The sequence below is a fragment of the Carassius gibelio genome, chromosome B5 (assembly GCF_023724105.1).
Source record: "Carassius gibelio isolate Cgi1373 ecotype wild population from Czech Republic chromosome B5, carGib1.2-hapl.c, whole genome shotgun sequence".
Classification (NCBI taxonomy): domain Eukaryota; kingdom Metazoa; phylum Chordata; class Actinopteri; order Cypriniformes; family Cyprinidae; genus Carassius; species Carassius gibelio.
Window position 1 is genome coordinate 11,216,219 of NC_068400.1, and position 27,764 is coordinate 11,243,982.

The 27,764-nt window shown below is 35.7% G+C and overlaps 1 protein-coding gene across 1 annotated transcript in view; it reads left to right on the top strand.

Annotated features, from left to right (window-relative positions):
* The window catches only part of LOC127957340 (calcium-binding protein 7-like), a 40,571-nt gene extending 16,814 nt beyond the window's left edge, over positions 1 to 23,757 (top strand). The window contains exons 2-5 of the mRNA XM_052555837.1: positions 12,937 to 13,080; positions 17,095 to 17,207; positions 19,174 to 19,324; positions 20,612 to 23,757. Coding sequence (XP_052411797.1) covers positions 12,937 to 13,080; positions 17,095 to 17,207; positions 19,174 to 19,324; positions 20,612 to 20,742 — 539 coding nt within the window. The 3' untranslated portion in view covers positions 20,743 to 23,757. The remainder of the gene's footprint in view (positions 1 to 12,936; positions 13,081 to 17,094; positions 17,208 to 19,173; positions 19,325 to 20,611) is intronic.
* Positions 23,758 to 27,764: the final 4,007 nt, after the last annotated feature.

Below are 27,764 nucleotides of genomic sequence, written 5' to 3' on the forward strand. Positions count from 1 at the left end.
AAGATGCAATATAAAGAAACAAGCCACAAAACAACAAAATTAGCAGAACACAATGGAAACAAGCCGCAATACAATGTCATTAGCATAACACAATGGAAACAAGACGCAACATAAAGAAACAAGACACAAAACAACAAAATTAGCACAATACAATGGAAACAAGCCGCAATACAATGTCATGAGCATAACACAATGGAAACAAGACGCAACATAAAGAAACAAGCCACAAAACAGCAAAATTACTACAAGACAATGGAAACAAGCTATAAAACAACAAAATTAGCACAATTGTTTTTTTAGTTTCAACACACTAGAAACAAGTCCCAACACAGCAAAATTAGGACAATGGAAATAACTCCCTGCACAAAAAAAAAATTGCACAACACAACAGAAACAAGCCACAGCACAACGACATTAGCACAATACAACAAAATTAGCACAACACAATGGAAACAAGCTGCAACACAATTAAATTAGCACAACAGAAAGCTGCAAAACAATGTCAGTAGTACAACACAATGAAAACAAGCCACAAAACAACAAAATTAGCACAACACAATGGAAACAAGCCACAACAAAATTCAATTAGCACAACAGAAACAAGCCGCAACAACGAAAACAAGCCATGGAACAACAAAATTAGTACAACACAATGAAAATAAGTTGCAACAACAACAAAAAAAAAACATACAGTAGCATAAAGTAATTAGCAAAACATAACCAAAACAAGCTGCAACAAAATGGAAACAAGCTGTGACACAACAAAATTAGCAGAACACAATGGAAACAAGTCGCAACACAACAGAAACAAGCTGCAACACAAAGGAAACAAATCCACAACACAAATGAGTCCTATGCATTGTGTTGTGCACTACTGGGCCACTGTTGTCTGTCTATTCATAATAGATGAGTAACTTTAAATGAAAAACTAATGAGTGAGCCATTGCATACATTATGGATTATATTTAAGTCTTCCTTGCATAATTTGTTTGCAAGGGTGTTTGAGAGAAAAAGAGCTGTTTGTGTTGAAGGCTTGACAGTTCTTTAACCCCACACATGCACTTTCATGTCTTTCTCTTTCAATAGCATCTCTTTATGAGAACTGTGAGAACACATTTCAGCTTTGAAGTGCAACTGCACCTTCATACATCAAACAGGTCTTCAGCGTGTATTAGAAGCACCCTGCCTTCAGATGATAGAGACCCTGCGAGCCCTTTCAAGCTCCCAGGACTTTTAAAGGGAAGGTCCACAGGGATTAAACAGAGATTCAATATCAGTAAAAATCCCAGGACAACAAAGGGTATTTAAAGACGATGGCAGAATGCGATCTGAACACTGTGATTTGTTGGTATTGTGATGTCACGATTTCATTATACAGGTGCATCTCAATGAATTAGAATGGCGTGGAAAAGTTTATTGATTTCAGTAATTCAGCTCAAATTCTGAAACTTGTGTATTAAATTCAATGCACACAGACTGAAGTAGTTTAAGCCTTTGGTTCTTTTCATTTTCATGATTTTGGCTCACATTTAATAAAAACCCATCAATTCATTATCTCAACAAATTAGAATACTTCATAAGACTAATATTTGTTTTTAGTGAATTGTTGGCCTTCTGGAAAGTATGTTCATTAACTGTACATGTACTCAATACTTGGTAGGGGCTCCTTTTGCTTTAATTACTGCCTCAGTTCAGCAAGGCATGGAGGTGATCAGTTTGTGGCACTGCTGAGGTATGGAAGCCCAGGTTTCTTTGACAGTGGCCTTCAGCTCATCTGCATTTTATGGTCTCTTGTTTCTCATTTTCCTCTTGACAATACCCCATAGATTCTCTCTGTGGTTCAGGTCTGGTTAGCTTGCTGGCCAGTCAAGTACACCAACACCATGGTCATTTAACCAACCTTTGGTGCTTTTGGCAGTGTGGGCAGGTGCCAAATCCTGCTGGAAAATGAAATCAGCATCTTCAAAAAGCTGGTCAGCACAGGAAGCATGAAGTGCTCCAAAATTTATTGCTAAATGGGTGCAGTGACTTTGGTTTTCAAAAAACACAACAGACCAACTCCAGCAGATGACATTGCACCCCAAATCATCACAGACTTTGGAAACTTAACACTGGACTTCAAGTAACTTGGGCTATGAGCTTCTCCACCCTTGCTCCAGACTCTAGGACCTTGGCTCCAAATAAAATACAAAACTTTCAAAGCTCTCATCTGAAAAGAGGACTTTGGACCACTGGATAATAGACCAGTTCGTGGATGTTGCCTGTTTTTCAGGAGTGGCTTAACAAGAGGAATACGACAGCTGCAGCCAAATGTAGTTTCTCTTGATGTCTTGACCGCAGCCTCGGTCCATTCCTTGTGAAGTTCACTCAAATTCTTGAATTGATTTTGCTTGACAATCCTCATAAGGTTGAGGTTCTCTCGGTTGGTTGTGCATCTTTTTCTTCCAAACTTTTTAATTTCACTCAACTTTCATGTTTGGATACAGCACTCTGTGAACAACCAGTTTCTTTTGCAATGAATGTTTGTGGCTTACACTCCTTGTGAAGGGTGTCAATGATTGTCTTTTGGGCAACTGTCAGATCAGCAGTCTTCTCCATGATTGTGTAGAACCAAACTGAGAGACCAATCTGAAGGCTCAGGAAACCTTTGCAGGTGTTTTTTTAGTTGATTAGCTGACTGGCATGTCACCATATTCTAATTTTTTGAGATTGTGAATTGGTTGATTTTTGTTAAATGTGATCATCACAATTAAAATAACCAAAGACTTAAACTGCTTCAGTCTTCAGTATTTAACACACAAGTTTCACAATTTGAGTTGAATTACTGAAATAAATGAACTTTTCCATGACATTCTAATTTATTGAGATGCACCTGTATAATCATTGACTCACAACATCATATCTAATGATGTGAAGTGTACTTTTTAAACCTGTTTGGAAAACATGAAATTTTATGCAGAATGTTCAAACTGCAGTGCAGAGTCAAATTCCATAAATACCAAAAATGATAAAGGTATATGAATTTGGTCCATATGACGTCCACATTTACTGAAACTATATTATGGAAATGAAAAGTGTATAATCTTAATACATTTTATGGATTGGATAGCATATTGTAAAATTGAGTAAATGTTGACATGATTTACACTATTTCTGTAAATAATTTGATGAACAGATTGAGCAGCAGACATTATATGGAAGAATATTTGGTGTCTAAAATTAAATCTGTAAAATGAAACACCAAACATGGAATCTGTTTCTGGCTGTCATAATGCATTGGCAAACCCCTGAGCATATGGTCATCAGATATGATTGCCACGTGAGAGGGAGTTCAGCTCTTCTCTCTACATCCATTATCTGACTGTAGAACAGAAAGAGAAGTATGGATATGTTATCTCTCTCTTCCTGAGCGGCGATTTGAGCTGGCATGACCATGTCAGTTTAATCCCTCTATAAGAGGCTCACAAAGAGAGAGTTAACACTGGAAAGTGATTAATTAGCTCTCTTTGAAGAAAACTTCATTCATCTCTGTTCTATACTTACACTTTGTCCAGGACTATATATATATATATATATATATATATATATATATATATATATATATATATAATGTGGTTTAAGATGAGAATAAAGCGTTTGAAGAGAAATATAATTTATGTTAGTGTTAATTGGTGTTGTTATTGTTAAACTAAAGCTATAAAAAAAAAAAAATAAATTGGTGTCTGAAATAAATCTCCATTAAAATATATATATAAGATGAAAACTTTGGATTGCCTTGGCAACAAACTAAAAAAAATATTTGTTTGTTGAATTACTAAAATTAATAAAACAGAAAAAGATGTATATAAATATAAAAAAATATATAAATATATAAAAATGATAAAATCACATAGAATTACTAAATCTTAACCTAAAATTAATATATAATAATATATAAATAATACTAAATTAACAGCAGTTTTAATGTTTGATTTACAGTTATTTGATATTATGATTATATTTAAAATGTAAATAAGTGTTCCATGTAAATTATTTAGTTTAAATCAGGTTTGTGCCACAAATATTGTCAATAGAGCTGACTTGTATTAAACCAAAAACATTCCTTTAGTTCTAGAAAAGAAGAATAGTTTTCTCCAGGAGCCAATCTAAAAAAATACCCAAAACATTTGCAAACAAATACATATGGTAGGTCAGAATTTAATTGGCAACGAACTGAGGTTTCTTAAGAAATCTAATCATTTCCAGCAGCACAGCATCTGGCAAGGCGTTGTGCTCTGGCATGGACTTCCCCAATCGAAGTGTTTCTCACTCCAAGGAAACCTTTTGCAAATCCCTTAATCGGATTGCTATCTGTTCCTCACAAGAGATTTGAGTTTACTTGAGTTTTTGTATTGTTGTTGTTGCCTCATGCCACTAAATTAGCAGAAAAACGTCTTCTGTGTTATTTCAAAGACAAAAAAGGTGTAATTCTATTTATGAACATTGCATGTGTAATGGGCTGAAGGTTATTATTTAGGTAATTATGTAAATTATACCACAGGTGTGGGTCAAGGCTTGTTGGTTTGTGGTTAATTTTGAGCAAAACAGTAGATAAAACATTAGCTGTTCAAATCTTCCTGGTTGATGGAGTTGAATGATGAATATTTTGAAACCTAGTAATTTAAAACGGAGTCACTGATGCATCTTTGCAACGTGCACAGAAATGATACATTTTTCATCCATTTATTTACCAAAACTGGATATATTTTTTTTCTTCTGAAAAACATAACCACTCTTTTTCCTTTTCCAAAAAGATTGCAAAGCAGCATTAGAACATAAAAGTTGTCCATGACTTAGGTCTTTTGAAGCAAAACGATGGCTTAATGGAATTATTAGCTTTTAATCTGTCTTAATAATGAGCTTCAAAAATGTTTGAAATCACTTGTGTTTCGAGTTAAAAAGAAAGTTAAAAGATTTTGGAACAACAGTAGGGTAAGTAAATGATAACAAAAATTTAATTTCCACCCCCTCAAAAATAAAGATTTGAAAAAGTGATTTGAAAAGATTTTACTTTAAGTGTTTAAAGTGTACTTACCATCAGGCTGTCCAACATGATGAGTTTGTTTCTTTATCAGAACAGATTTGGAGAAATGTAGCATAAATCACTTGCTCACCAATGGATCCGGTGCAGTGAATGGGTGCCGTCAGAAACAGCCCAAACAGCTGATAAAAACATTACAATAAATTCACAAGTACCACATTAAATCACTAAACATATTGAAAAGTGAAATGCTCAATGATTGTAATAAACAAGTCTATTATTAAGACATATTTAACTTATAACTAATTATTCTGACTAAATTAATTGGAATCCATAATATTGCTTTCTCCAGTGAAAAAGTTGTCTGAATAAGAAGAGAAATATGCACAGATCAAATACCGAAACAAAAAAAATCCAAAACATTTCAAAACAAATATGTGTGAAGGCAACATGGGATAGACTTTTTCACTGGAGGAAGAATATGGACTTGTATTTTGGCCAAAAATTACACCTTAATAATGTATTTGTTTATTTCAAGCATATAGCTTTTTGCTTCACCAGACATTAACTGATGGACTGGAGTGGTGTGGATTACTTGTGGATTATTGTGATGTTTTTATTAGCTGTTTGGACCTTCATTCTGACGGCACCCATTCACTGCAGAGGATCCACTGGTCAGTAAGTGATGGCATGCTAAGTTTCTTCAAATCTTTTTTGACGAAAAAACAAACTCATCTCCATACTGCAACTATTCCCTGGAAAGCTGTATTTTTTTAATTGCATTGTTGAAAACACATGCCACACTGGATCATTGTTAGGTGGATGCTTGACTTTCAAAGATATCATTATTATTTTTATAGAAAGTGCTTTTTTTATGAGCGGGTACAACTTTTTGATTTAATGTGACAAGTGCGCGCTATCATGCTGGAAGGGCTGTGGTCTAATCACAACCCTCACAATAGCGGGTTGGAACAGTTGTGCAGTTGCCTAGCAACAGGCAGAGGTGGGTTTCCCAGAAGCTTTGTTGCACAATGTACATGGTTGAGTCCACTATAGAGCTTCAGTAGTTTCCCAAATTTCCCTACATATCACACATCATTATGGTGTTTTTTTTATAAACTGAGTTTGTGACAGAGGCATGATTCTCTATTCCAAACAACTCCTACACAGTGTCATGTATTCTTCACACAATGACATTCCAAGGGTTATTAAGGGTTATCGAAGGCTAAAGGTTAAAGCAAATTTAGTTGGAAAAAAACGAATTTTGATACACTTAAAAAAAAAAAAAATTGCCAGTTCACGTGAATGCCGGTTTTCGGTTTGTCATGTATATTTGTAATCCTATGTGGGTTGAGTAACTCTATGACAAAGGTCCCTTAAAAAGTCTCAAATGATCACCTTTGCACAGCAGTAATTACCTGTCTGTCGATCAGAATATACTGAGACAAGTGGCCTGTTGTCTATTTCTGTATTCCGTAAGTAACTATTAAACATTATTATTCATCAGATTAAAGACTTCAAACTTGATTTTTTGTGTTCTTAATAATAATCATAATTTTTGTGTCTTATTATTCAAGCTTGTAATTTCTATCAATTACAACTTTTTACCATTACCACTGAAATAAAATAAGCATTTCATTATTATTTATTTTATGATATAGACAATGTATTTTGGATTTTAATGATATTATAGTTTACACTTGTTGTTCTTTGTAGAATACATCATGTCAGATTTTGCTGTGTCTAATTTCTTTTATGCAGATTTAACCATTGGATGTCCCCAGTAGCTGTAACAAAGTACAGTAATTGGTTCAGTTAATTTTAAAAAGCCTCACTTCTAAGATCATAAATCTGTTATTGTAAGTCGAAGAAAAATGTAAGGAATCCTTAACAGGACTGCTATTTTCCTCCTGGTCGGCAGGTGGCAACCCTCACCAGACTCCTGCTGAACCCTACCACTCATTATGCCTGATGCCTCACACCTGTGTCTTGCCCTATTTAAGTGTGTTTGTGCCATGCCTTATTGTTCAGTCTTGAGCCTATGTTACCTGTTGCAAGCTAAGTCTGCCAAAGTTTAAGTTTAAGTCTTTGGACCCTTGTGTCTATTTTTATTTGTACTGTTTTTTGGAAGCACAGCTTCTCTTGTTTTGTTGCACTTTCTATTAGTAAAGTTTTGTCTTGTTGAAGACCCATGACTCCTGACCATTTGATCATCCCTGCTCTTGGATTCATTTAGTGGGGAGTTAGCTCAATCCATTAATTCAGTGACTTCGGACCAAACAGACCCGGGTTCAATCCCCACCTAGAACAGCCCCGTTACAGCAAGACTGAACCAGAAAACATGAATCCAGCGGAGGAGAGTCCACCACCATCTTATGTGGATTGCATTCTGTCTGCCATATCAGGCCAAGCTGCTGCCATTCAGCAACATGAGCAGATCCTTACTGAGATTCTTCAACGTTTAAATCTTCAGGCTCCAGCTTCTTCGTCACAAGAGCCTCAGCTGTCACATGGTAATCCTTCTCAAGCAGTGGTAGCCGCCCTGTCAGAACCTAAACTACCAGCACCAGAACGATTTGATGGCAGTCCCGAGAAGTGTCGTGGGTTCGTCACTCAATGCACCCTAGTATTTCAGTTACAACCTGGCAGCTTCCCCACAGAGAGTAGCAAAGTTGCTTACATCATAACCCTTCTTACTGGCAAGGCTTTAGACTGGGCCTCGGCTTTGTGGGACCAACAGGGACCACTCACTGCAAACCCTAGCTTCAGAGAGTGGCTGGGACCAGCGAGCTTTAAGGGCCACATTCCACCAGGCCTTGTCTCCGGAACTTAAGGATGAGTTGGCTTTTAGAGACCCTTCTCCGGATTTGGAATCTTTAATTGAGGTGGCTATCCGAATAGATCATCGTCTCCGAGAACGACAACAGGAACGACGTCGGGAAACCAGTGTGTATCGTCCTCAGGAATTTTCCAATACTTTTGAACCACTAGGGAAACCCAGTGATCTGGAGGAACCCATGCAGCTGGGTCGAACAAGATTAACCCAGACAGAAAGGGATCGACGGATGAGGGAGCGACGCTGTCTGTACTGTGGAAGGTCTGGCCATTTCCGCTCCAACTGTCCTGAATTGTCGGGAAAAGCCAGTTCTCGTCCAGGAAAGGGGGAACTGGAACGAGAGTAAATATCTTCCCTCATCCTACAACCTCTGGAGTTACTATCCAAGCCACCATCTTCCACAACAACCAGAATCACCAGCTTGGTGCTTTCATCGACTCTGGGGCTGCTGGGAACTTTTTAGATCTTGATGTGGCCAGACGTTTGGGCATTCCTTCCATGCTCCTCCAGAAATCTCTAACCATCACAGCTCTCGACGGCAGACCTCTGGGGTTGGGACAGGTTAGTCACTGCACTTCGTTTATTCAGTTTGAAGTTGGGGGTCACAAGGAACTAATACAGTTTTTTCTTATCCAGTTACCAGAACTCCCCCTTATTTCTTGGATTTCCATGGCTAACTTGTCACAACCCAAATATTGACTGGTCTAGAGGCGTAGTTAAAGGTTGGGGAACTAACTGTTGTGTTTCTGCTCTTTCTTTTTGCCATTCTACTGAGAAACTGGAGGTATACCCAGAGCCAATTTCGAGACTATCCAGGTGCCCTGCCAATCTCAAAACAGACAGGTCTGATACTCAAGAGCTACCTGTATCTCAGTTTAAATCTGCCACCGCGAAGTGCCCAGCATTTCACCCTGAGTCGCCTCAAGTTCCCCAGGCCACGGTTGCACTGCAGCTTCCCATTTCAAAAACCCAGAGTATTATGCCTCCTGTGTGTCTCCCTGATCTGTCCAGAGTTCCTCCAGAGTATGCTGACCTCAAGGAAGTCTTCAGCAAGTCCCGAGCCACCTCCCTTCCCCCTCACAGACCATATGACTGTGCTATAGACTTGGTTCCTGGAGCATGCCCACCGTGGGGTAGGCTTTACTCTGTCTCTGCCCCTGAGAGGACCGCTATGGAGAAGTACCTCAAGGAAGCCTTGGATAATGGTTTTATTCGTACTTCAACCTCACCTGCTGGAGCAGGGTTTTTCTTTGTTGAGAAGAAGGATGGTGACCTCAGGCCTTGCATCGACTACAGGGGTCTCAACCGCATCACCATTAAGAATCGCTACCCCCTGCCCCTGATGACCTCTGCATTTGAGATCCTGCAAGGCGCCACCATATTCACCAAATTAGATCTCCGAAATGCCTACCATCTGGTCAGGATTCGAGAAGGGGACGAGTGGAACGGGCCACTATGAGTACAGAGTAATGCCCTTTGGCCTGGTCAATGCCCCAGCTGTCTTCCAGGCACTGATTAATGATGTCTTGCGGGAGATGCTGAACAAGTTTGTTTTTGTCTACCTTGACGATATCCTTATTTTCTCACGCAACTACCAAGAACACATCCAACATGTTCGACAGGTCCTTTCCCAGTTACTTAAACACAGCCTCTTTGTCAAGTTGGAAAAGAGTGAATTCCATGTGTCTTCAACCCCATTTCTTGGCTTCATCATTTCCAAGGGCAACATCCAGATGGACCCTGGCAAGGTGCGAGCAGTGCAGGAATGGCCTCAACCTAATTCCGTGAAGCAGGTACAACGTTTTCTTAGGTTTGCAAACTTTTATAGAAGATTTATTAGAAACTTCAGCTCTGTTGCAGAACCTCTCTCCGCACTCGCCAAGAAGTCTGCCCGATCATTCATGTGGACTGAGAAGGCCAATCAAGCTTTTAACAAGCTCAAGAGACTCTTTACATCTGCCCCTATCTTAACCCTTCCAGACCCAGAGTTGCCCTTTGTGGTGGAGGTTGACGCTTCTGATGTAGGGGTAGGGGCAGTCTTGTCCCAGAGAGCCAGGGTCGACAACAGGCTTCACCCATGCGCCTATCTGTCTCGACGACTAACAGCAGCAGAGAATTATGATATTGGAAACCGAGAGCTGTTGGCAGTAAAGGTGGCATTGGAGGAGTGGAGGCATTGGTTGGAAGGGGCCAAGCACCCGTTCCTCATCTAGACCGACCACAGGAACCTAACCTACATTCGGGAGGCCAAGAGACTGAATTCCCGCCAAGCACGCTGGGCACTGTTTTTTTTAACCGGTTTGACTTTGTTCATTCTTACCGCCCAGGTTCCAAGAACTCAAAACCAGATGCACTTTCGAGGCAGTTTGACTCCCCAGAAGAGGAGGCCAGACCAGAACCCATCCTTCCCACCACCGGTGGAGGCATGCAAACCGGCATCGGAGGTTGGGACCAGTGCTTCGTCCGGGTCAGAGGGTGTGGCTCGCAACCAGAGATCTGCCTCTGCGGGTGGAATCTCGCAAACTGGCTCCACGTTATATTGGTCCTTTTAAGATCTTCAGGAAGATAAATCCAGTAGCTGACCGCCTACAGCTGCCCAGGTCCATGAGGATTCACCCAACGTTTCATGTCTCTCGGCTAAAGCCTGTTGTTTGTTCTTCTCTGTCCCCAGCTCACAAGACCGCCCCAGCTGCCCGGATTGTCGATGGACAACCAGCTTACACTGTGCGTAGGTTGGTGGATTCTCATCAGGTCAGAGGAAAAGTACAGTATCTGGTCGACTGGGAGGGTTACGGCCCAGAGGAGCGCTCATGGGTGCCTGCTCGAGACATTTTGGACCCTATGCTCATCACGGATTTTCGTCGCACCCAAAGACTCCACCAAGTGAACGTCAGGAGCCGTTCTTAGAGGGGGGACTCCTGTAAGGAATCCTTAACAGGACTGCTATTTTCCTCCTGGTCGGCAGGTGGCAACCCTCACCAGACTCCTGCTGAACCCTACCACTCATTATGCCTGATGCCTCACACCTGTGTCTTGCCCTATTTAAGTGTGTTTGTGCCATGCCTTATTGTTCAGTCTTGAGCCTATGTTACCTGTTGCAAGCTAAGTCTGCCTAAGTTTAAGTCTTTGGACCCTTGTGTCTATTTTTATTTGTACTGTTTTTGGAAGCACAGCTTCTCTTGTTTTGTTGCACTTTCTATTAGTAAAGTTTTGTCTTGTTGAAGACCCACGACTCCTGGCCATTTGATCATCCCTGCTCTTGGATTCATTTAGTGGGGAGTTAGCTCAATCCATTAATTCTGTGACTTCGGACCAAACAGACCCAGGTTTAATCCCCACCTAGAACAGCCCCGTTACAAAAAAAAAACAACAAAAAAATGAGTGTGATGTGAATTAACAACTCTTATCAACTGGGTCTTTTTAGTTAATCGAACAGTGCATTTGGGTCAAAGACAGAATGTCTCATTTTGCTTTTAAAGTGTCAATTTTAATGTTACAAATAACTTTTGTAAAAACTAAATGTCAAAATATAGGTGAAATATTTCCTTTGTCATTCAGCTTATATTCATGAAAAAATGAAATGTACTCATTCTGTCCCGTACTTACTAAAATATATAAAAGAATAAGTGATCATACCAGATTTTATTGTATTTTAAATAAATGTATTGCTGAAAAAAAAATGAAGGTTTTTTGTTTGAAGGATAGTGGCAAGGATTGGAGAGTCGTTTACTGTCATCTGTTGATTTTAATTCTAAATATACCGGACAAGTTTTTTTGGTATATGAGCTGTTGTTAACACTGAATGACATTTTAGCGATTGTTTTCCAGAAATAATGGTAAAAATCTATGATCTTAAATTAAACAGAACACATTCTAATGCATGGATAAAATGTAAACTGTAATATACTTTTATTGTGTTGATGCTTAAATCTTTAACCCTTACTTGTTGTTCAAATGACGTGTTTAAAGAATGTGACGTGGTTTTGTCAGTATTATTCTATAATTTACTAAATTATTAAATATTTGTTTAAACAATTAATTAGTATTTAAATGATCTCACAATATTTTTTTGGCAATTAAATGGCATTGCTTTTCTTAAAAAGTACTAATTATTTGAACAAAAATGGTTAAATTCTTAATTCCTGTCTCTAGTTGTTTATGTGTTTTCTGTTCTACTTGTTGAGCTTCTTGAATAATGAGCTTGTTAATAATCATTAAAATCAAATGCTAATGACTCTAAATATTCAGTTTGAGTTTTCTCTCATCTGGTTGATAGGGTATCCTAGAAACATCTTAGTTTTCTTTAAAACATTTCTTTTTTCCGGCCTTCAAAAGTGTTGCTTGCAGCTAAATTGTTTTGCTTTGAAATGAGCAAATTAGAGCCCACACTTCACTTCCGTTTGAAATCTGCTTACTTCCACCGTAATGCAGAGTAACCATCTGTTGCTGTTGGCTTATTTGGACAGCAGTACCGTCATTTCTTGTATTTTTCTCATATTTCCTCCCTAATTTCCTTCACTCAGGGGAGTGATAGATTCAGTGTGCTGTTTTTGTTTGGACCCCATGTCCAAATAACCATTTATCAAACCTAAAGCACAGTGAGGAATGCATAGTAGCGAATACTCCAGTTAACACTCCGTATTGTATGTATTATCTGGATTTATAGTAATATCTTGCAGCCAGAGTGGCTCATATTTCATAATTATCAATATGGCATCATGGCGTGACAAGTGGAAAATTGCAAATTACTTATTGATAATTTATTATGCATATATGGTGAAACAAGTAGGCTCAACCAACCGTATGTATTATGGAATTTTGACTTCTTTTAACAAGCCTGTTCGGATGCAATGGAAATATTCCTGTTCCTTTGATTTAAATCAATCAACTCAAGAAGGACTGCGCTTTGCTGAAGTTGAAAGTGAATTATTGTGCAAAAAAATCTATACACTGCAATCATCCTTTTTCTTGGAGTCACTTAGGTGTGATGATTTTAATATCTGTCTCTTATAACAATGTTGCAGAGTAATAGTTTTAATATTGGATGTCTAACAGATCGGTGTGTTGCTCTCTTCTTCAGAAATCCGGGAGGCGTTTAAGGTGTTTGATCGAGATGGGAACGGCTTCATCTCAAAGCAGGAGCTCGGTTTGGCCATGCGTTCTCTAGGGTACATGCCCAATGAGGTCGAGCTGGAGGTTATCATTCAAAGACTCGACATGGATGGTGAGGAGACACACACAAGACTGTGAATGGAGTGCCATTCTGAAAAAAACAAGAATAGATTGTTTCTCTCAGCATGGGTTATCAGCTGATGTACTTAAAAAATATGTACAATTTATGCTAAAAAAAAAAAAAAGCTGTGGTCACATTTATGGAATGAACTTAAAATAAGAGTAACTTCATTAACTGATATAGTGTTAATTTACCAGCCTATTGAAGTACTAAAATCTGTTTTGTACATTTATAATATACAAACATGCATCACAAATACGCGTATTAATTAAAAAAAAAAAAAAAAAAAAAAATATTTTATTGTGAAATAAATACCAATATGTCAAAATCTGCAAAGGGGTAATATAATGTAACAAATCATGTAAAAATGTAAATCTTCAAACTGAAATGGTAATGATATACATATTTTATAAAAATGAGTGAAGAATGTGGCTTTGATGCAGAAAGTTGTTTTCGTTGTCTCTTATAACAAAAACATTTTTATTTAAACCCATGAAAATGCAGCTCATGTTGTAAATAACAGTGATTATTATTATTATTATTTTTTAAATGTGTTATTCCATTATCACCCTTTAGCAGATTTTGACTCATAGAAGGTGAACATTGTCTTATAAAAACAAATCGCCATGGTAACAATTTAACAACATAAAATTTTATCTTTAAACCTAATGAAAAAAATTTAATAAATAAAAAAAATAAGAAGAAACTGTAATAAATGAATAAATAAATAAATACAAATAAAATGTTAAATGGGGAATTCTGGCTATGGCAATTTACAATTTTCACATTAAATTGACAGATGACCTTGTTCTTTTTAACTTTAAAAACTGCAATTTTAACAATATTTCACATAAAATTACTTTTTTTAATGTTTAAATGTCATAAATCCTGTCCATGAACTTCCGTCCGCTTGCCTCCAGAGATCGCCTTCCTATTATATTTACGCTCACATCGAATGGGACTACATTTCCCATGCTCCATTGCACTGACCGCAAACTCACCTGAAACCAATCACACACAGCTGCTACCACTAATACACACTATATAAGCCAGTCTCACACCAGCCAGTTTTTGTTTTTCCTAGTTTAGTCATAGTTTTGCATTGCCAGTTTTCTTATGTTCAGATTCTTGCCTGTGTTTTGGGATTACCCTTTTGTCTTGCTGTTTCGGACTCCGTTTGCCCCTGCCTGGACTAATGATGTTAACTTGGATTATCTCTTATCTTGCCCTGTTGGATTATGTTTGCCATCGATTGATGCCATCGATTGCCATCGATTGATTGAAAATGAATATATTTGTTTGCAGTGCACCAGGCTACTGTCAAAGTAGGCAACGGCCCCAGATTAATGTTGTTTCACTTTCACAGCATGTTAAACATCACACTCTGGACAAACTCTGCAATAAGTAGAAAGATTTAAGACTCTGGCTTTGATATTTAACCACTGTTTTGATAAGACATTGCAGTAACAGTAATTTATGTCAGAAGAGCTAAATTATTTGTGTTCACATAGATTCACTGAACAGTGTCAATAAAGGATTATAGTCCAAAAATGCATGTACCTAGAGATATATAGATATATTTACTCTTGTTTACTTCATAATTCTTCATACAGAAACATAATTTCTATTCATTTTCCACTGATTTACGCAATCTGATGATGCTTAGCAGCTCCCTGGGCTCTCTGTGTGTTTACACTGTTCCGTGCTCGTGCTCGTTTGTTGGTAAAAATGTCAGTCATCATGCCACATCATATGTCACAATCATATTGTACATCTCATCCCGACTCGTCATCCTGTGATGCATTTCCTGTTTACTTCCCTGTACATATCTGACCATAACAAACACAGATAAACACTTTTACACACAAAGACCATAGATAATAAACACACGATTATGAAAGGATAGGCTTTGAATGTGATTTGATTTCGATTTGTGGCATTTTGAAAACCATAAAAAATATGTACATATGAAATGCTAGTTTGTGCAGCAATATAAACAGCTATAAACAGCATATTTTAACAACAGTAAACCACCAAATTACAAATGTGATTGCAAAAGGAAGTTATTACAAACACTCGTTGGTTTAAAGTGAGTTCTGAGTAAAAGTGTACTAATCATTTCATAAATGATCTGATGTAGCTTGATGCTAACCTTAGCACTAATGCAGCTACATATGTTTTTAATATTTTTATTGTTTGTATTCATGTTTGAGCTAATATATCTTTAATATCATAACGGTCTAAATAATTATGATTATTGAGCAGTAAACTTTGAAGTGTCAGCATTGTGAACATATGTTGATTATGTATCTAGTCAGAAAGACTCATGAGCAGCAACTGTTTATTTTGGGTATGTCATTTTTGTCTCCATGCCCGAAAATGGGGGGTGACAGGTAAGGGGTTAAAGAGATAGCTCATCCAAAAATGTTAATATTCAGTGTGCTAAATTGTTTGTGTTCAGACTTGTTTGATTTTCTTTCTTCTGTGGAGTAGAAAAGAAGAGATGTCTCAGTTGTTTTATTTCCAGATATTGGTTTTTGTGTTCTGCATAGATAGATGTTTGTGACCAACGTAAGGGTGAGAAAATGTTTCAGTTTTAGTGAAATATCCCTTTAAGGAAGCCCACCAGACACCCATCATATGCATTTCTCAGCACTGTAGGGATGCCTGCTGCAATTGACAAATATTCAACACAAATAAAAGCTAAATAACTGTAACCTTTTATTGCTCCAAACTATCATATTCCTCACAATGCATGGAGACATATGGATTATGCATGGGCTAATAATGAGAACACTGTTCACAGTAGGCGTTTTGAAGTTTGACAGTAATTGTCTTGAAATTAATTGAAGGCGAAAGCGGTGCTTTGATGGCTGTAGCAGCGGTGCTTTAAAGAAAGACTCAGAGAGGGTCTTTCAGTTCGACAAAACCAAATTCATGAAGTTATACTCAATCTGACACTAAAAATATTTTGAAGCTAGGAGAAAAGAAAAGAGAGAGAGATTAATCAAACTAATCCAACAATGGGCTAATTAGGAAACCATTCCATGGCCAGCAAACCCAGGCAAAATGTAGGAATTTAGCAACATTTAAGAAATAAGCAGTGACTGTTGAATATTTGGGAATTGCAATAATAAAAAAAATCTGAATAAAACAAAACAGTTTCATTAGTCTAACCAAATTATAATCATTGTCATCACATAATATTATAATTATTAGTTATAAATTATACTATTGTTATTAAATAATTTATTATTAAGCATATAACTATGAACTATTTATTCCCAGATATGTGAAATTCTTTTTTTAACTGTTCAGACATACATCTCCAAACTCATTACCATCAACAGCAGTAGCATTTTAATATGGACAGAATCACAAAATGAAAGTCAATTTGCTAAAAAAAATATGAAAAATATGATTAATATTTAAAATATAATAATAATAATTTCTGTTAATTTCAGTTATTGTGTTATCTCATATTTCTTAAACTACTCTATTTACAGCATTCCCATTTCATTCATTTTTACCTAGAATAATTACTTATTTTTTACAGCTTGAAATTTAAAGTTAGTTTTTCAGTAATATTCTCTGATGTTGGATAAGTCATATGAAAATCAGAAAAACTAATAAAACATTTAACCATTAATTGGTAGGTGTTTCATTTTTTTATTTATTTAATTATTAGCTTTTCACAAACTCTATTTGATAGTTTTTGATTACATTTTCATGGGTCATTCATAGATACAAATTAAATATATGAATAATTTCATGCCGTTTTGATTCTTTATTAAATTTAAATTACAATTCTTCATCACGTTGACACCTCACTGCAAATTCAGTTCAGATGCAGGCATTCTCTATTCAGATGTTAATAGCAAACAACCCTGATGGAAAATATCAGATTTCTGTCCATTTCTAAACCCGTTTCATATTCCAGAGCCAACATGCTGGAACTTGATGTGGTGCTAGAATGCATTTAATACTTCACGGTCTGTTTTTTAGGTGATGGCCAGGTGGATTTTGAGGAATTTGTTACTCTCCTGGGGCCCAAACTCTCAGCTGCCGGGATGCCTGACAAGTTCAACGGAACCAATTTTGACTCTGTGTTCTGGAAGGTGATTATTAGCTACTTCTCTCTTATTCCAAGTGACAACAGGCAAAAAGTATGCTGCTTCTGTCTGTCCCTGTCACACAGAAACCAGATTAGATACACTTTCAATGCTCTCTATAAAATCCAACAAACAGACAAGAATCACTTTATGGGAATTGATTCATATAAAGGGCATCCTAGCCTTTAAACATGAGCCAAATTTAAATATCTGAATACATTAACATGCAAATGCAGATATATTCTATGTGGCATGATGACTTTAAGCAAGAATTATTAATACATTTCATAAGTCTCCTTCGCTGCATGTCTCCAAGTGAGACAAGCAGAATATAATTTGTGCGGGCCATATGGTGATTCCCCCAAAGGGTTTGTTTCACTAATCGCAGCTCGCTGCTGGTGCATTTTTTTTTTAGCAGCGTGTTTGACCCCAAATAGCTGCGGGGGTCTCCCTCTCTTAAACTTCTCTCTGTGTAATTATGGGTACAGAGCTATGAATAAATGTGCGCTGAAATATAAATCAACCTCATCCACTTTTTTTTTTTTTTTACAAAACATTCCTGATCAGACATTCATCAGTGCATGTTGTTTTACAAAAAAAGAAAAAAAGAAAAACAAAAGTAGTTTGTAATCAAAATGTATGCAAAACAACTTTCTGAAAAGATAACTTCCCATCTGTCCTTCAGTCAACTTTTAATAATCCAATTAATTCCTAATCGATGCGGTGTGTTCTGTGTGAGGTGACAATGGCACACACAAAGTTTGGTGTCAATATGTCAAAACTTTGCAGAGATACAGCCTCAGAGTCATTTTAGCATTATGGCTCAAATTTGTAGTGGTGCTATACACAAATGGTTTTCTCTATTGACATGAAATCCATAACTTTGTGCCAGCATTGTCTGAAGATCATCCGAGTCAAATTTGGTGAAAATCGGACGAACAGTCTAGGAGGAGTTAAAAAAGTAGGATTTCAACATAAATCAAAATAGCAAACAGGATGTTCAGCTGACTATGGTAAAATTGGTATCTGTGTTGTCAGAATGATTACAATGGGCTAATGTAATGAAAAGTAATAGGCATTTTTGTAAATTACATCATCAGTGGCTAATGACTGGTTTAACACTTTTGACCAATTGGTGGCACTGTTACCAAATTGATGTGGCGTGGTCAGTGTGAGGTGACAATGGCACATACAAAGTTTGGTGTAAATATGTCAAAGCATTGCAGAGATACAGCTTCAGATACAGTTTGGCATCTTTCCAGCAAATTTGTTAATGCGTTTAACAAAAACCGTTTTGTATATCGACACTAAATCCATAACTTTTTGCCAGTATGGTCTCAAGATGATCCGAGTCAAATTTGGTGAAAATCAGACCAAGGCTTTCAACATGAATCAAAGTAGTGGATGGGTAGTTCTGCCAATTTTGGCATAATTGCTATATATGTTCTTGGCATGACCAGAAGAATATACTAAGCATTTTATTACAAAAGCCCAATTTATTCAAACGTTATTAGCATTTTTGTCAATTTCATTGTAACTTTTGGCACTGCACTACAGCCAAACTTTTCATAAAATATGGTATTCTTTTTACAAAACTAAAAATGGCTGACGGCAAGAATTGCTGACATGTGGAAATTGGGTATGGTACGACTCATTGTCATACACTGCATTTGCTTAGAACCATTCAAGTTCTAAGCAAATATAGCCATTTTCATATCTCCTGACCACTAGGTGGCACAGCGCCAAAACACCGCAGGTAGCCTCAAGTCATGCTTGTTAAAACACAGACCAAAGTTGGTCGCAATTTGCCAAACTATTGCGAAGATACAGCCTCACATCCAAAAAGTAGGTTTTAATCTAACTATTAAAAATAGCGAGACAAAGAAAATCTTAAAATTTGTTAATTTTGGAGTTAATTCGAATCGCCTTTGGTGCTTGGCCCCTAATAATACAGTTTGGTCTCTGTTTTTAGTGTGATTTGCAGAAGCTGACTGTGGAAGAGCTGAAGAGACTCTTATATGACACCTTCTGTGACCACCTGACTATGAAGGACATCGAGAATATCATAATGACAGAGGAGAATCACATCGAAAATCCTGAGGACTGCCAGGTTGACATTGACAGTAAGAATGCACAACTCTGAATGAAATACGGGTTGAATTATTATTAATACCCTTTAAAACTAAGGATTTCATCATCAGCTTTAATTTTGTAAGGTGCTAAATTAGGATTTTGGTGAATGAAACACCCCAGAATCTTAATATCTTGATCTACATACACTATTGTTCAAATGTTGGAGTCAGTATGAATTTCATTACATAAAATAATAATTTTATTCAGCAAAATAACCAAAAAAATTAATAAATTAATAATAAATTAACCCAGAGTGACAGTAAAGACAATGTTATTAAATATTTATATATCAAATAATTGCATATTTTTTACTTTCTATTTATCAAAGATCTTGAATAAAAGTAGTTTCCACATAATGTTAAGCAGAACAGATGATTTCAAGATTGATAATAACAATACATTTTCTTGAGCAGCAAATCGGCATATTGATAATGATTTCTGAAGGATCGTGTGACACTGAAGACTTCAGTAATAATGCTGAAAATTCAGCCTTGCATAACAGGAATAAATTACATTTTACAATACAGTAGAAAACAGTAGAAAACAGTTATTTAAAATTGTAATACAATTTCACAATCTTGCATTTTGTATCTATATGTACAAATAAATGTACAGTACATTTAGTGAGAATGAGAAAATTCTTTCAAAAACATTTTTAAAAATCGTACAAACACAAACTTTTGAACGATAGTTTGTGACATCATACAAATAGCACTTCTTACAGTAGGTGAAATGCACAAAAGACTTGACAAACTCACAGTTGATTAATCAACACACACACACACACACACACACACACACACACACACACACACACACACACACACACACACATACACACACACACACACACAAAAAGACAAAAAAATACTTTTCAGTATATTTTCATTGACATTCCCCTTGATTTTATCCACCAACTTTCATGGGCTTTCGTGAAGTTGGTCTTAATGCATTCTAAAATGGTCTTGTCTGTTAAGGATATTTGTGATGCCTCCTTTAATTTAGTCCAAAACAAGGTATCTTAGAAGGCAGCATTTGCAATTTACCTAAAAAGATCTCCTTAGCATGCATCTCACTAGGTTTTGCAAAGAAAGGTGGTTTCTTGCAGTCCTACATATTTATAAACTTTTTTTTTTTTGCAAAACATCCAGTGATGTATACTATCTTTCAAACACTTTTTGGTCACAATGTTCCACATTTCAATCAATCACCTCAAATTCTTGTCTTACGACCATATTTCTCCTGATCTTCTCATATATTTCTCTCTGTTTCTTTAGCAGAAAGTCCGACCCAGCAGGTGAAGCAAACATGCGTACGGAAGAGTTTGATCTGCGCCTTCGCGATCGCTTTCATCATTAGTGTCATGCTTATCGCAGCCAATCAGGTGCTTCGCAGTGGCATGAAGTAACTGAATGAACCAATCACAATGTAGATCCAATTCAACATATAACAGTGATAAAAAATAAAAAAAATAAAATAAAAAAACATGCACATACAAACTGGAGCAGCTGAAAAGTCAATTTTATTTAAGTGAAATCCAAATGTTGTGACTGAAATATTTTTGAGACGAGCTACAGCTTCCACTGGAGAGAATTATTCAGATTTGACAGCAAACGTATTGCACTCAGATATATAAACGCACACATACTGTGTCTTACCCAAAAGGGTCTGATAAAAGTACATGAAAAAGAGAGAAAGAAGAAGTTTATGCTGTAAAGGACTTTAAAAAATGTCCCCTTCAACAGCTCTCTCTCCCTCTTCAGTATGTTTTGGGTGAGATTGGCCGCATGGACATCTCCAACCCAGGATCCTACTCTTCGATGCATGACAATGCATGGATTTACAATAGCCTGGATGTACCAGTAGAGCTCAGCTGTGCATCCATTCATCTATATATTAGACCCCAAAACAAATTTCCTGAAGAAAGACCCGTTTTACATGTACGAAGAGTTGGATATGCAGCAGAGGCCGTTTCTGACGTCTTTTCCATCATGTATACTGATCCCTTTGCATGATAATAAGGGCTGTTTAGGGCATGCTCATGTCATGCAATGTTAGTCTTGTGTTTGTTGAGTAACTATTGTTGGTTTTTACCTGTTGCACATGCCTGATATGATTGTAGTAGTACTCCATATGGCCAAAGGTGCCATGAAACAACCCAAAAGCGATACTGTACCACTAGTGACATACCTGTGGAGTATTAAAGGAATAGATCACCCAAAAATGTAGATGAGTTAATTTATCATTATATCACTTGCTCACCAATGGATGTACTGAAGTGAATGGGTGCCATCAGAATGAGTGTCTACAAAGCTGATTAAAAACATCACAATAATCCACAAGGAATCCATACCAATCCAGTCCATCAATTGACATCTTGTGAAATGAAAACCATTGCTTCTGGCTAAAATACAAGTCCATAATCCGTAATATTATTTTCTCTTAAGTGGTTTCATCTGAATCAGGAGAGAAGCATGCACCGATCCAAAAGCATCCACAGTCCAAAACGTATCTCAACAAATGTCGTGAGCGTTAATATGGATTATGTTTTGTCTCGTATTTTGGCCTGAAATTACGGGTTTCAAGTTAAAATGCCTTAATTATGTTTTGTTTTTGTTTTTTCATACAAACATGCAGCATTTCACTTCACATGATATTAACCCTCTCAAGGCAGGCATTGCAGATTTGCAACAGTAAAGTAATTAAAAACCTTATTACTCAAGATACATATTTTATGAATCTGGAGTACTAAAAACTTTACTATAGGTTACTAAATTTACTAAGTTACTAAAACTTAATTTGAGCCTGAGAGGGTTAATGGATGGACTGGATTCATGTGGATTTTTGTTGATTATTGTGATGCTTTTTATCAGCTGTTTGGACTCTCATTCTGATAGCACCCATTCACTGCAGAGGATCCATTGATGAGCAAGTGATGTAATGCTACATTTCTCCAAATCTGTTCTGCAAATTTTCGTTTTGGGAGAACTATTTCTTTAAGTGTTTTACAGTATTTGGATCAAATTGATTTTCTTTTCACCTGAAATACACTGTGCATTTTCAGGCTAACTGTTTGAACGATCAACTTACATTTTGTGAACATTTGCACTGTAATTATATCGTAAAGTTGATAATTAGGAGCTTTTTAATCGAAATGACATGACTGGCATGAAATTCCAAATTATTAAGACACATTATAAAAAGAGTTGTTTTCTGACATATCAGGAAATTATTTGTTAGTTGTTTTCGAACCAAATCGATGTCCATTTAAGCTTATCGCCAAACCTAAATGGATGATCATGATGTTTCTATTCATTGTAAGGAATATGTGTATTAATATAACCTGAGAGCAAACACTGTGGTATATCACTGTTTCACTGATGCTTCAAAATATATTGTTCATATGTCCATATGAATGTGACATCTGTGACATCGTTCAGTGTTTTCCTGGGAAATATAGTAGTTTGTGTGCAGGTTGACAAGAAGATAGCAAAATGGAGTATCTAAGGTATGAATAATGTGTCAAATATGAATGTCAGGGGTTGAATATGTATCAGCTGTAAGTGTGTCATTCTGTTGAAGGGCATTTTCCAGGGTATAATATTAGTTTTTCGACTCTGCCCAGGGCCTGAATTGATTTAGCTGTTATTTACAGCACCATGAAACTCTTATATTTGGATGTCCAGATATAAATGAAATATGCAATGGATGGAAACACCTGTCTCAGCGCACACAGGAGCACTACGATCGCGTGACAGTCAAAGAGGAGTCACAGGACAACAATGTACAGGTTTCCCCCATTATACAGGCTCAATTCCTTATTCATTAATAGAAACAGGGAAAGCTAATAATGTTCCTGAGCCGCGAGCAAAATATTATCGCTTCAAATAGCAAATTATCTTTGACCAGAGAATGGCTGTTATTCAAAACTCATCCAGAATAGAAATACCTGATAAGGAAATTCTCATTATATCATTACCATATTGGCTGGTAACCCCATCTGCCCCCGAGTATTATTTGTGCTTGGTAAATCAGATCCAGCAGAATTAATTATTCACAATAGCTGCTTATTAAAGAAAGAAAGAAAGAAAGAAAGAAATACAAGAAAATCAAAATAGTGTTAAAAGTTGTAACTTTCCATAACAATCTACTTGCTCTAACCCTTAAAAATGATTTTGTTGAAATTAGTAGATTTATCTTCAGCAATTAATTAAATACAAAATAAAAATGGTTTAATATTTAATTAAAGCACATTTCTTTGACCTTAAACCAGTTATTTAATTTTTCTGACTATTATTAAAACCGTTAATGTGAGTTTTAAGATTTACTTTTTATTATTAGAGTAAAAATTTTTAACCATGAATTCAGTTACTTTTTTCATCCACTTCATTCAGTTACTTTAAGATTACATTTTTTAATTCATTTCTAAACTACATCCTGACCAGTAACTTACCATGAATCAAATGAGTTAATTTAAGGTTAAAAATTATTAGAATATTAAATTTAATGTTAAATTATTTAAATAATTAAATAATTAATTATTAAAACCATATATATATATATATATATATATATATATATATATATATATATATATATATATATATATATATATAATTTTTATTTTATTTATTTATTTTTTACCCTGAATTAAACCAGATAGTTTAAAATAATTACATTTATTATTAAATTCAATTATATTTTTGATGTGAATAAAATTAAATTATTGAATGCATTATTAAAATATTATTATTGTTTTTTTACCCTGAATAAAACCAGATCATTTAAGATTTAAAATAATTACATTAATTAATACATTAAATTCTATTTTGACACGAATAAAACCAGTTAATTGAAGATGACCCCACAATATTCACCGTACGGTAAAGACTTATTTATGTATTGAATATGCTGGCAAAAGACCCAAGATATGAAATGCATACCAATGCCTTCTTGATGTTGCCTTGATGGATGCCGACAGGACATATATTTGGATTAAAAGCTCCACTTTCATAAAAGACAGATTACGCTTGTTACTGGGGGACACCTGTATATGAATCTTATGTTCCATTTTTAATCGGAACTTGAAACATTCAAAATATATGGTTCATTGTACATTCAATATTCAAGCATATATTATATATAAGTATTTCATGTCTACTTGGCATCATGAAAAGGGTATTTGAAGAAGCATACATTTTTTATGAGGTTTGTTGTTTGCGTCATCTTTCCTGAGGAGGGAATATTGAGTATATATTTAAGCAATACATGAAAGCGGATCAGAAATGTGGGCTGACAAATGCTAAGTACTTTTAACTGTGGATTTTAATGAGAATGTTGGTTTGCACAAAAGAGGATGGATCTTTTTTCTCATTAATCAGACCAGTAGTTTATTATCTGTAGAGCACTTTAGTATCCAAGATTTTTAGTCATTTTTATTATAGCCAGATTTTTTTTTTTGTATTACATGAATGATCAAAATGTTAATGTTTGTAAGACTGAACCGATACATGTAGAGCTTCATTATTTTTGTTAAAGAGATGGCAATATATGACAGGCTTTTTTTGGAGATGTGAGCCACATTTCTGTGTTTTTCTAAAGAGACGCACACAAATTCAGCTCACATTCATGTAAACAAGTTTCCATACTGGAGACGTCAAACGTGTTGAATGTTGTCCTGTGACATTTCTTACTTTGCCTTATGCCGTTTTTTTTAAAGATCATAAAGATTATTGTTTACAGTGATGACATTTCTATGATGTTCCTATCAGGTCTGAATATACTTCTGTCTGGGATGAACTATTTTTGAATGTGGAAAATCAATGTGTCATACATGTGTTTATTAGTGGACTTAACGCTCTCCGAGGAGGGTCAGTGTAACATTATTCATTCATTTCACCTCGTGAACGTGTGCTACTGCGTGCACAAAATCTATGTATCCACCTGTGACATTGTACTGTATTCCAAATGAATAAAGAAAATACCAAACTACACTGGACGAAGAGGCTTGAAAAGAGTTATTTCACACACACTCTCCTACAAACAGTAATATGTGTGTGCACTCCAAACTATCAACATGGTATACTAAAATAAAAACTAAAATGCACCTGTCAACACTGGTTCTATATGGTGTACACAGTGTTTGAGGTGTGGTTTTTACATACTTGAAGTCAGAGCCTGAAATTATTCTTATATGTCTCTAATTTATTGTTTCTAACAATGGTTGAAGGTTTTATTCATAGTTTATTTTATCAGGGTTTTTGTAGGTTTTATGAAGTTAAATGTAAGACTTTTTAAAGACTTTTTTAATTTAAATAACATTTAAGGAATACATTTTTACAGGAATAAGTTTTATAATCAAAACTGATTCCTTTACTTTTGAATTCATTTCAGGACTTGAACGCCTATGCTCCGAACCTCTAGTACATGGAAATAATTTTTACTGTATCTTCTGATATCTCTTTAAGCAAATATTTATTTAAGGGTGTTTCAATTTTAGTATTGGAAAACAAGACAACAATTAAAAGATATTGATTTTTTCAGGAATATATTATTTGGTTGTTTTCAGCGATACATTCAACGTTTAATGTCATGACTAAATTAATCCATAACTTTCTGTTCTGATTTGAACCTTTTACGTTCTGAATTTGTGAAATGACAAATTCATACTTTTTAAGAACTGGAAAAACCCTGTTTTATAGAATGTTTGCAGTCTTACAACACTGCAACATTTTGAATTTTGCAATATGCACTTAATGTAAATACAAGAGATATATAAAATCTTTAACTTTTTGAAAAAAATTAAAAAAAGATTATGTAACCAGGTTTGTAATGCAATATATATATATATATGTATATGTATATTAAAAACAGAATTAGCTTGAGCTGTTACACATACAGTTAGCCCATGCATGTGTTGAAGTTGAGTAGAAAAAATGTCAACAAAGATCTCACAAAAGCTAAAGAGAATAAATATTGTATTACTATACAAAGTCTAAGACTATATGAAGATTTTCAAGACATTGAAAGCTCCTAGAGACACAGCTCTCAGCTGTTTAAAGTGTTTTTTTACCAGAAAACCTCTGAGGGTGTTGAAGAAAAAGCACAATATCATAAAATGTTTAATCAGAGCAACTGAGAAAAACATGCAATGTACAGCCAAAGACTTGCTAGATGACCCGATGAAAGGAGGAAACCATTTCAATGCAGTGAGTAAGAAGATCACTAGACAAGTATGGCCTTCATGTTGAGACATCTCAATGAATACCACTCTTGATCAAGAAGAACAAAAGGCCAACCTGAACTTGATAAAATTCATTTGTGTAGACCTGTGGAGCTACTGTTATGGGGTTTCTTTACTGTAGAAGGAAGTGGAAATCATGACTGTATGAAGGACATCATTCTTTAAAGTGTCAGGCCATTTTGACAAGAATTGTGATGCCTTTGTTGCAAAGACTGAAGCTGATGATCAATGGACTTTCCTGCAGCACAGTCATCCCAGAGTACACATCCAAATATACTTTTCCTTGGTTCAGGGATCAGTTACAGAATGTTCTTGAGTGGCCTGTTCAGTCTCCAGGCTTAATTCTCATTTCAAATATCTGGTTGAATTTGAAGAAAGCAGTGGCAATGTGGAAACCAAAGATTATCAGTGATCTGGTGAGGAATGGACCAAGACTGTAGTAGAGAGGTGACAGAAGCTTCTAAACGCTTACAGACGGCGTTTATTGATGATTTTAAAGAATAAAAGATTCTGCACAAAGGAGGTTGAATAATTTTGAACATGAATGTTTAAAGCCAATTTGAATTTTATCATGATTCATCAATGTTCCATTCTCAGAATCACTCAAAAGTGTATTAACAAACTTCCTCTAATACTTGATGCCTTTGTTGAATTGTTTTCATAAAATGTTGTTCTGCAGCAAAATGTCTTGCAGGTCAAGGGGGTTGAATAATTTTGATTGCAACTGTAGATACTGTAGATAGATAGATATTATGGAAGGATACAGTATATAATAGTTTTTAACACTAAAAACATGAGATTTGTGCCCCATGCATTTTTTTTATTTTATTTTTTAAGTAATTGGGCTCCAGTTTGTACCTTATTCATGGGAGAGTGCCTAATACAGTTGTAATTTGATTAGGAACTCATATTCTAATTATAATTGTCAGTTCATTAACAGAATTAGATTTCTTTGTCATAATCCTTAAACATAATCACAGTCTCATGTTGCCACATCTTACTGCAGTGACAATAACTAATCCTGATCTCAAAGCATATCAGACATATTGCATTTTTTTTCATGTGAAAATCCCTTTATCTCTGTAAATAAACTGCTTGTTTACAGATCACAGGTTCTAGATATACGATACTATCAATTTCCTAATTCTAGTACAACGTCATACTTTCAATCCAAAGCGAGAGCTGCA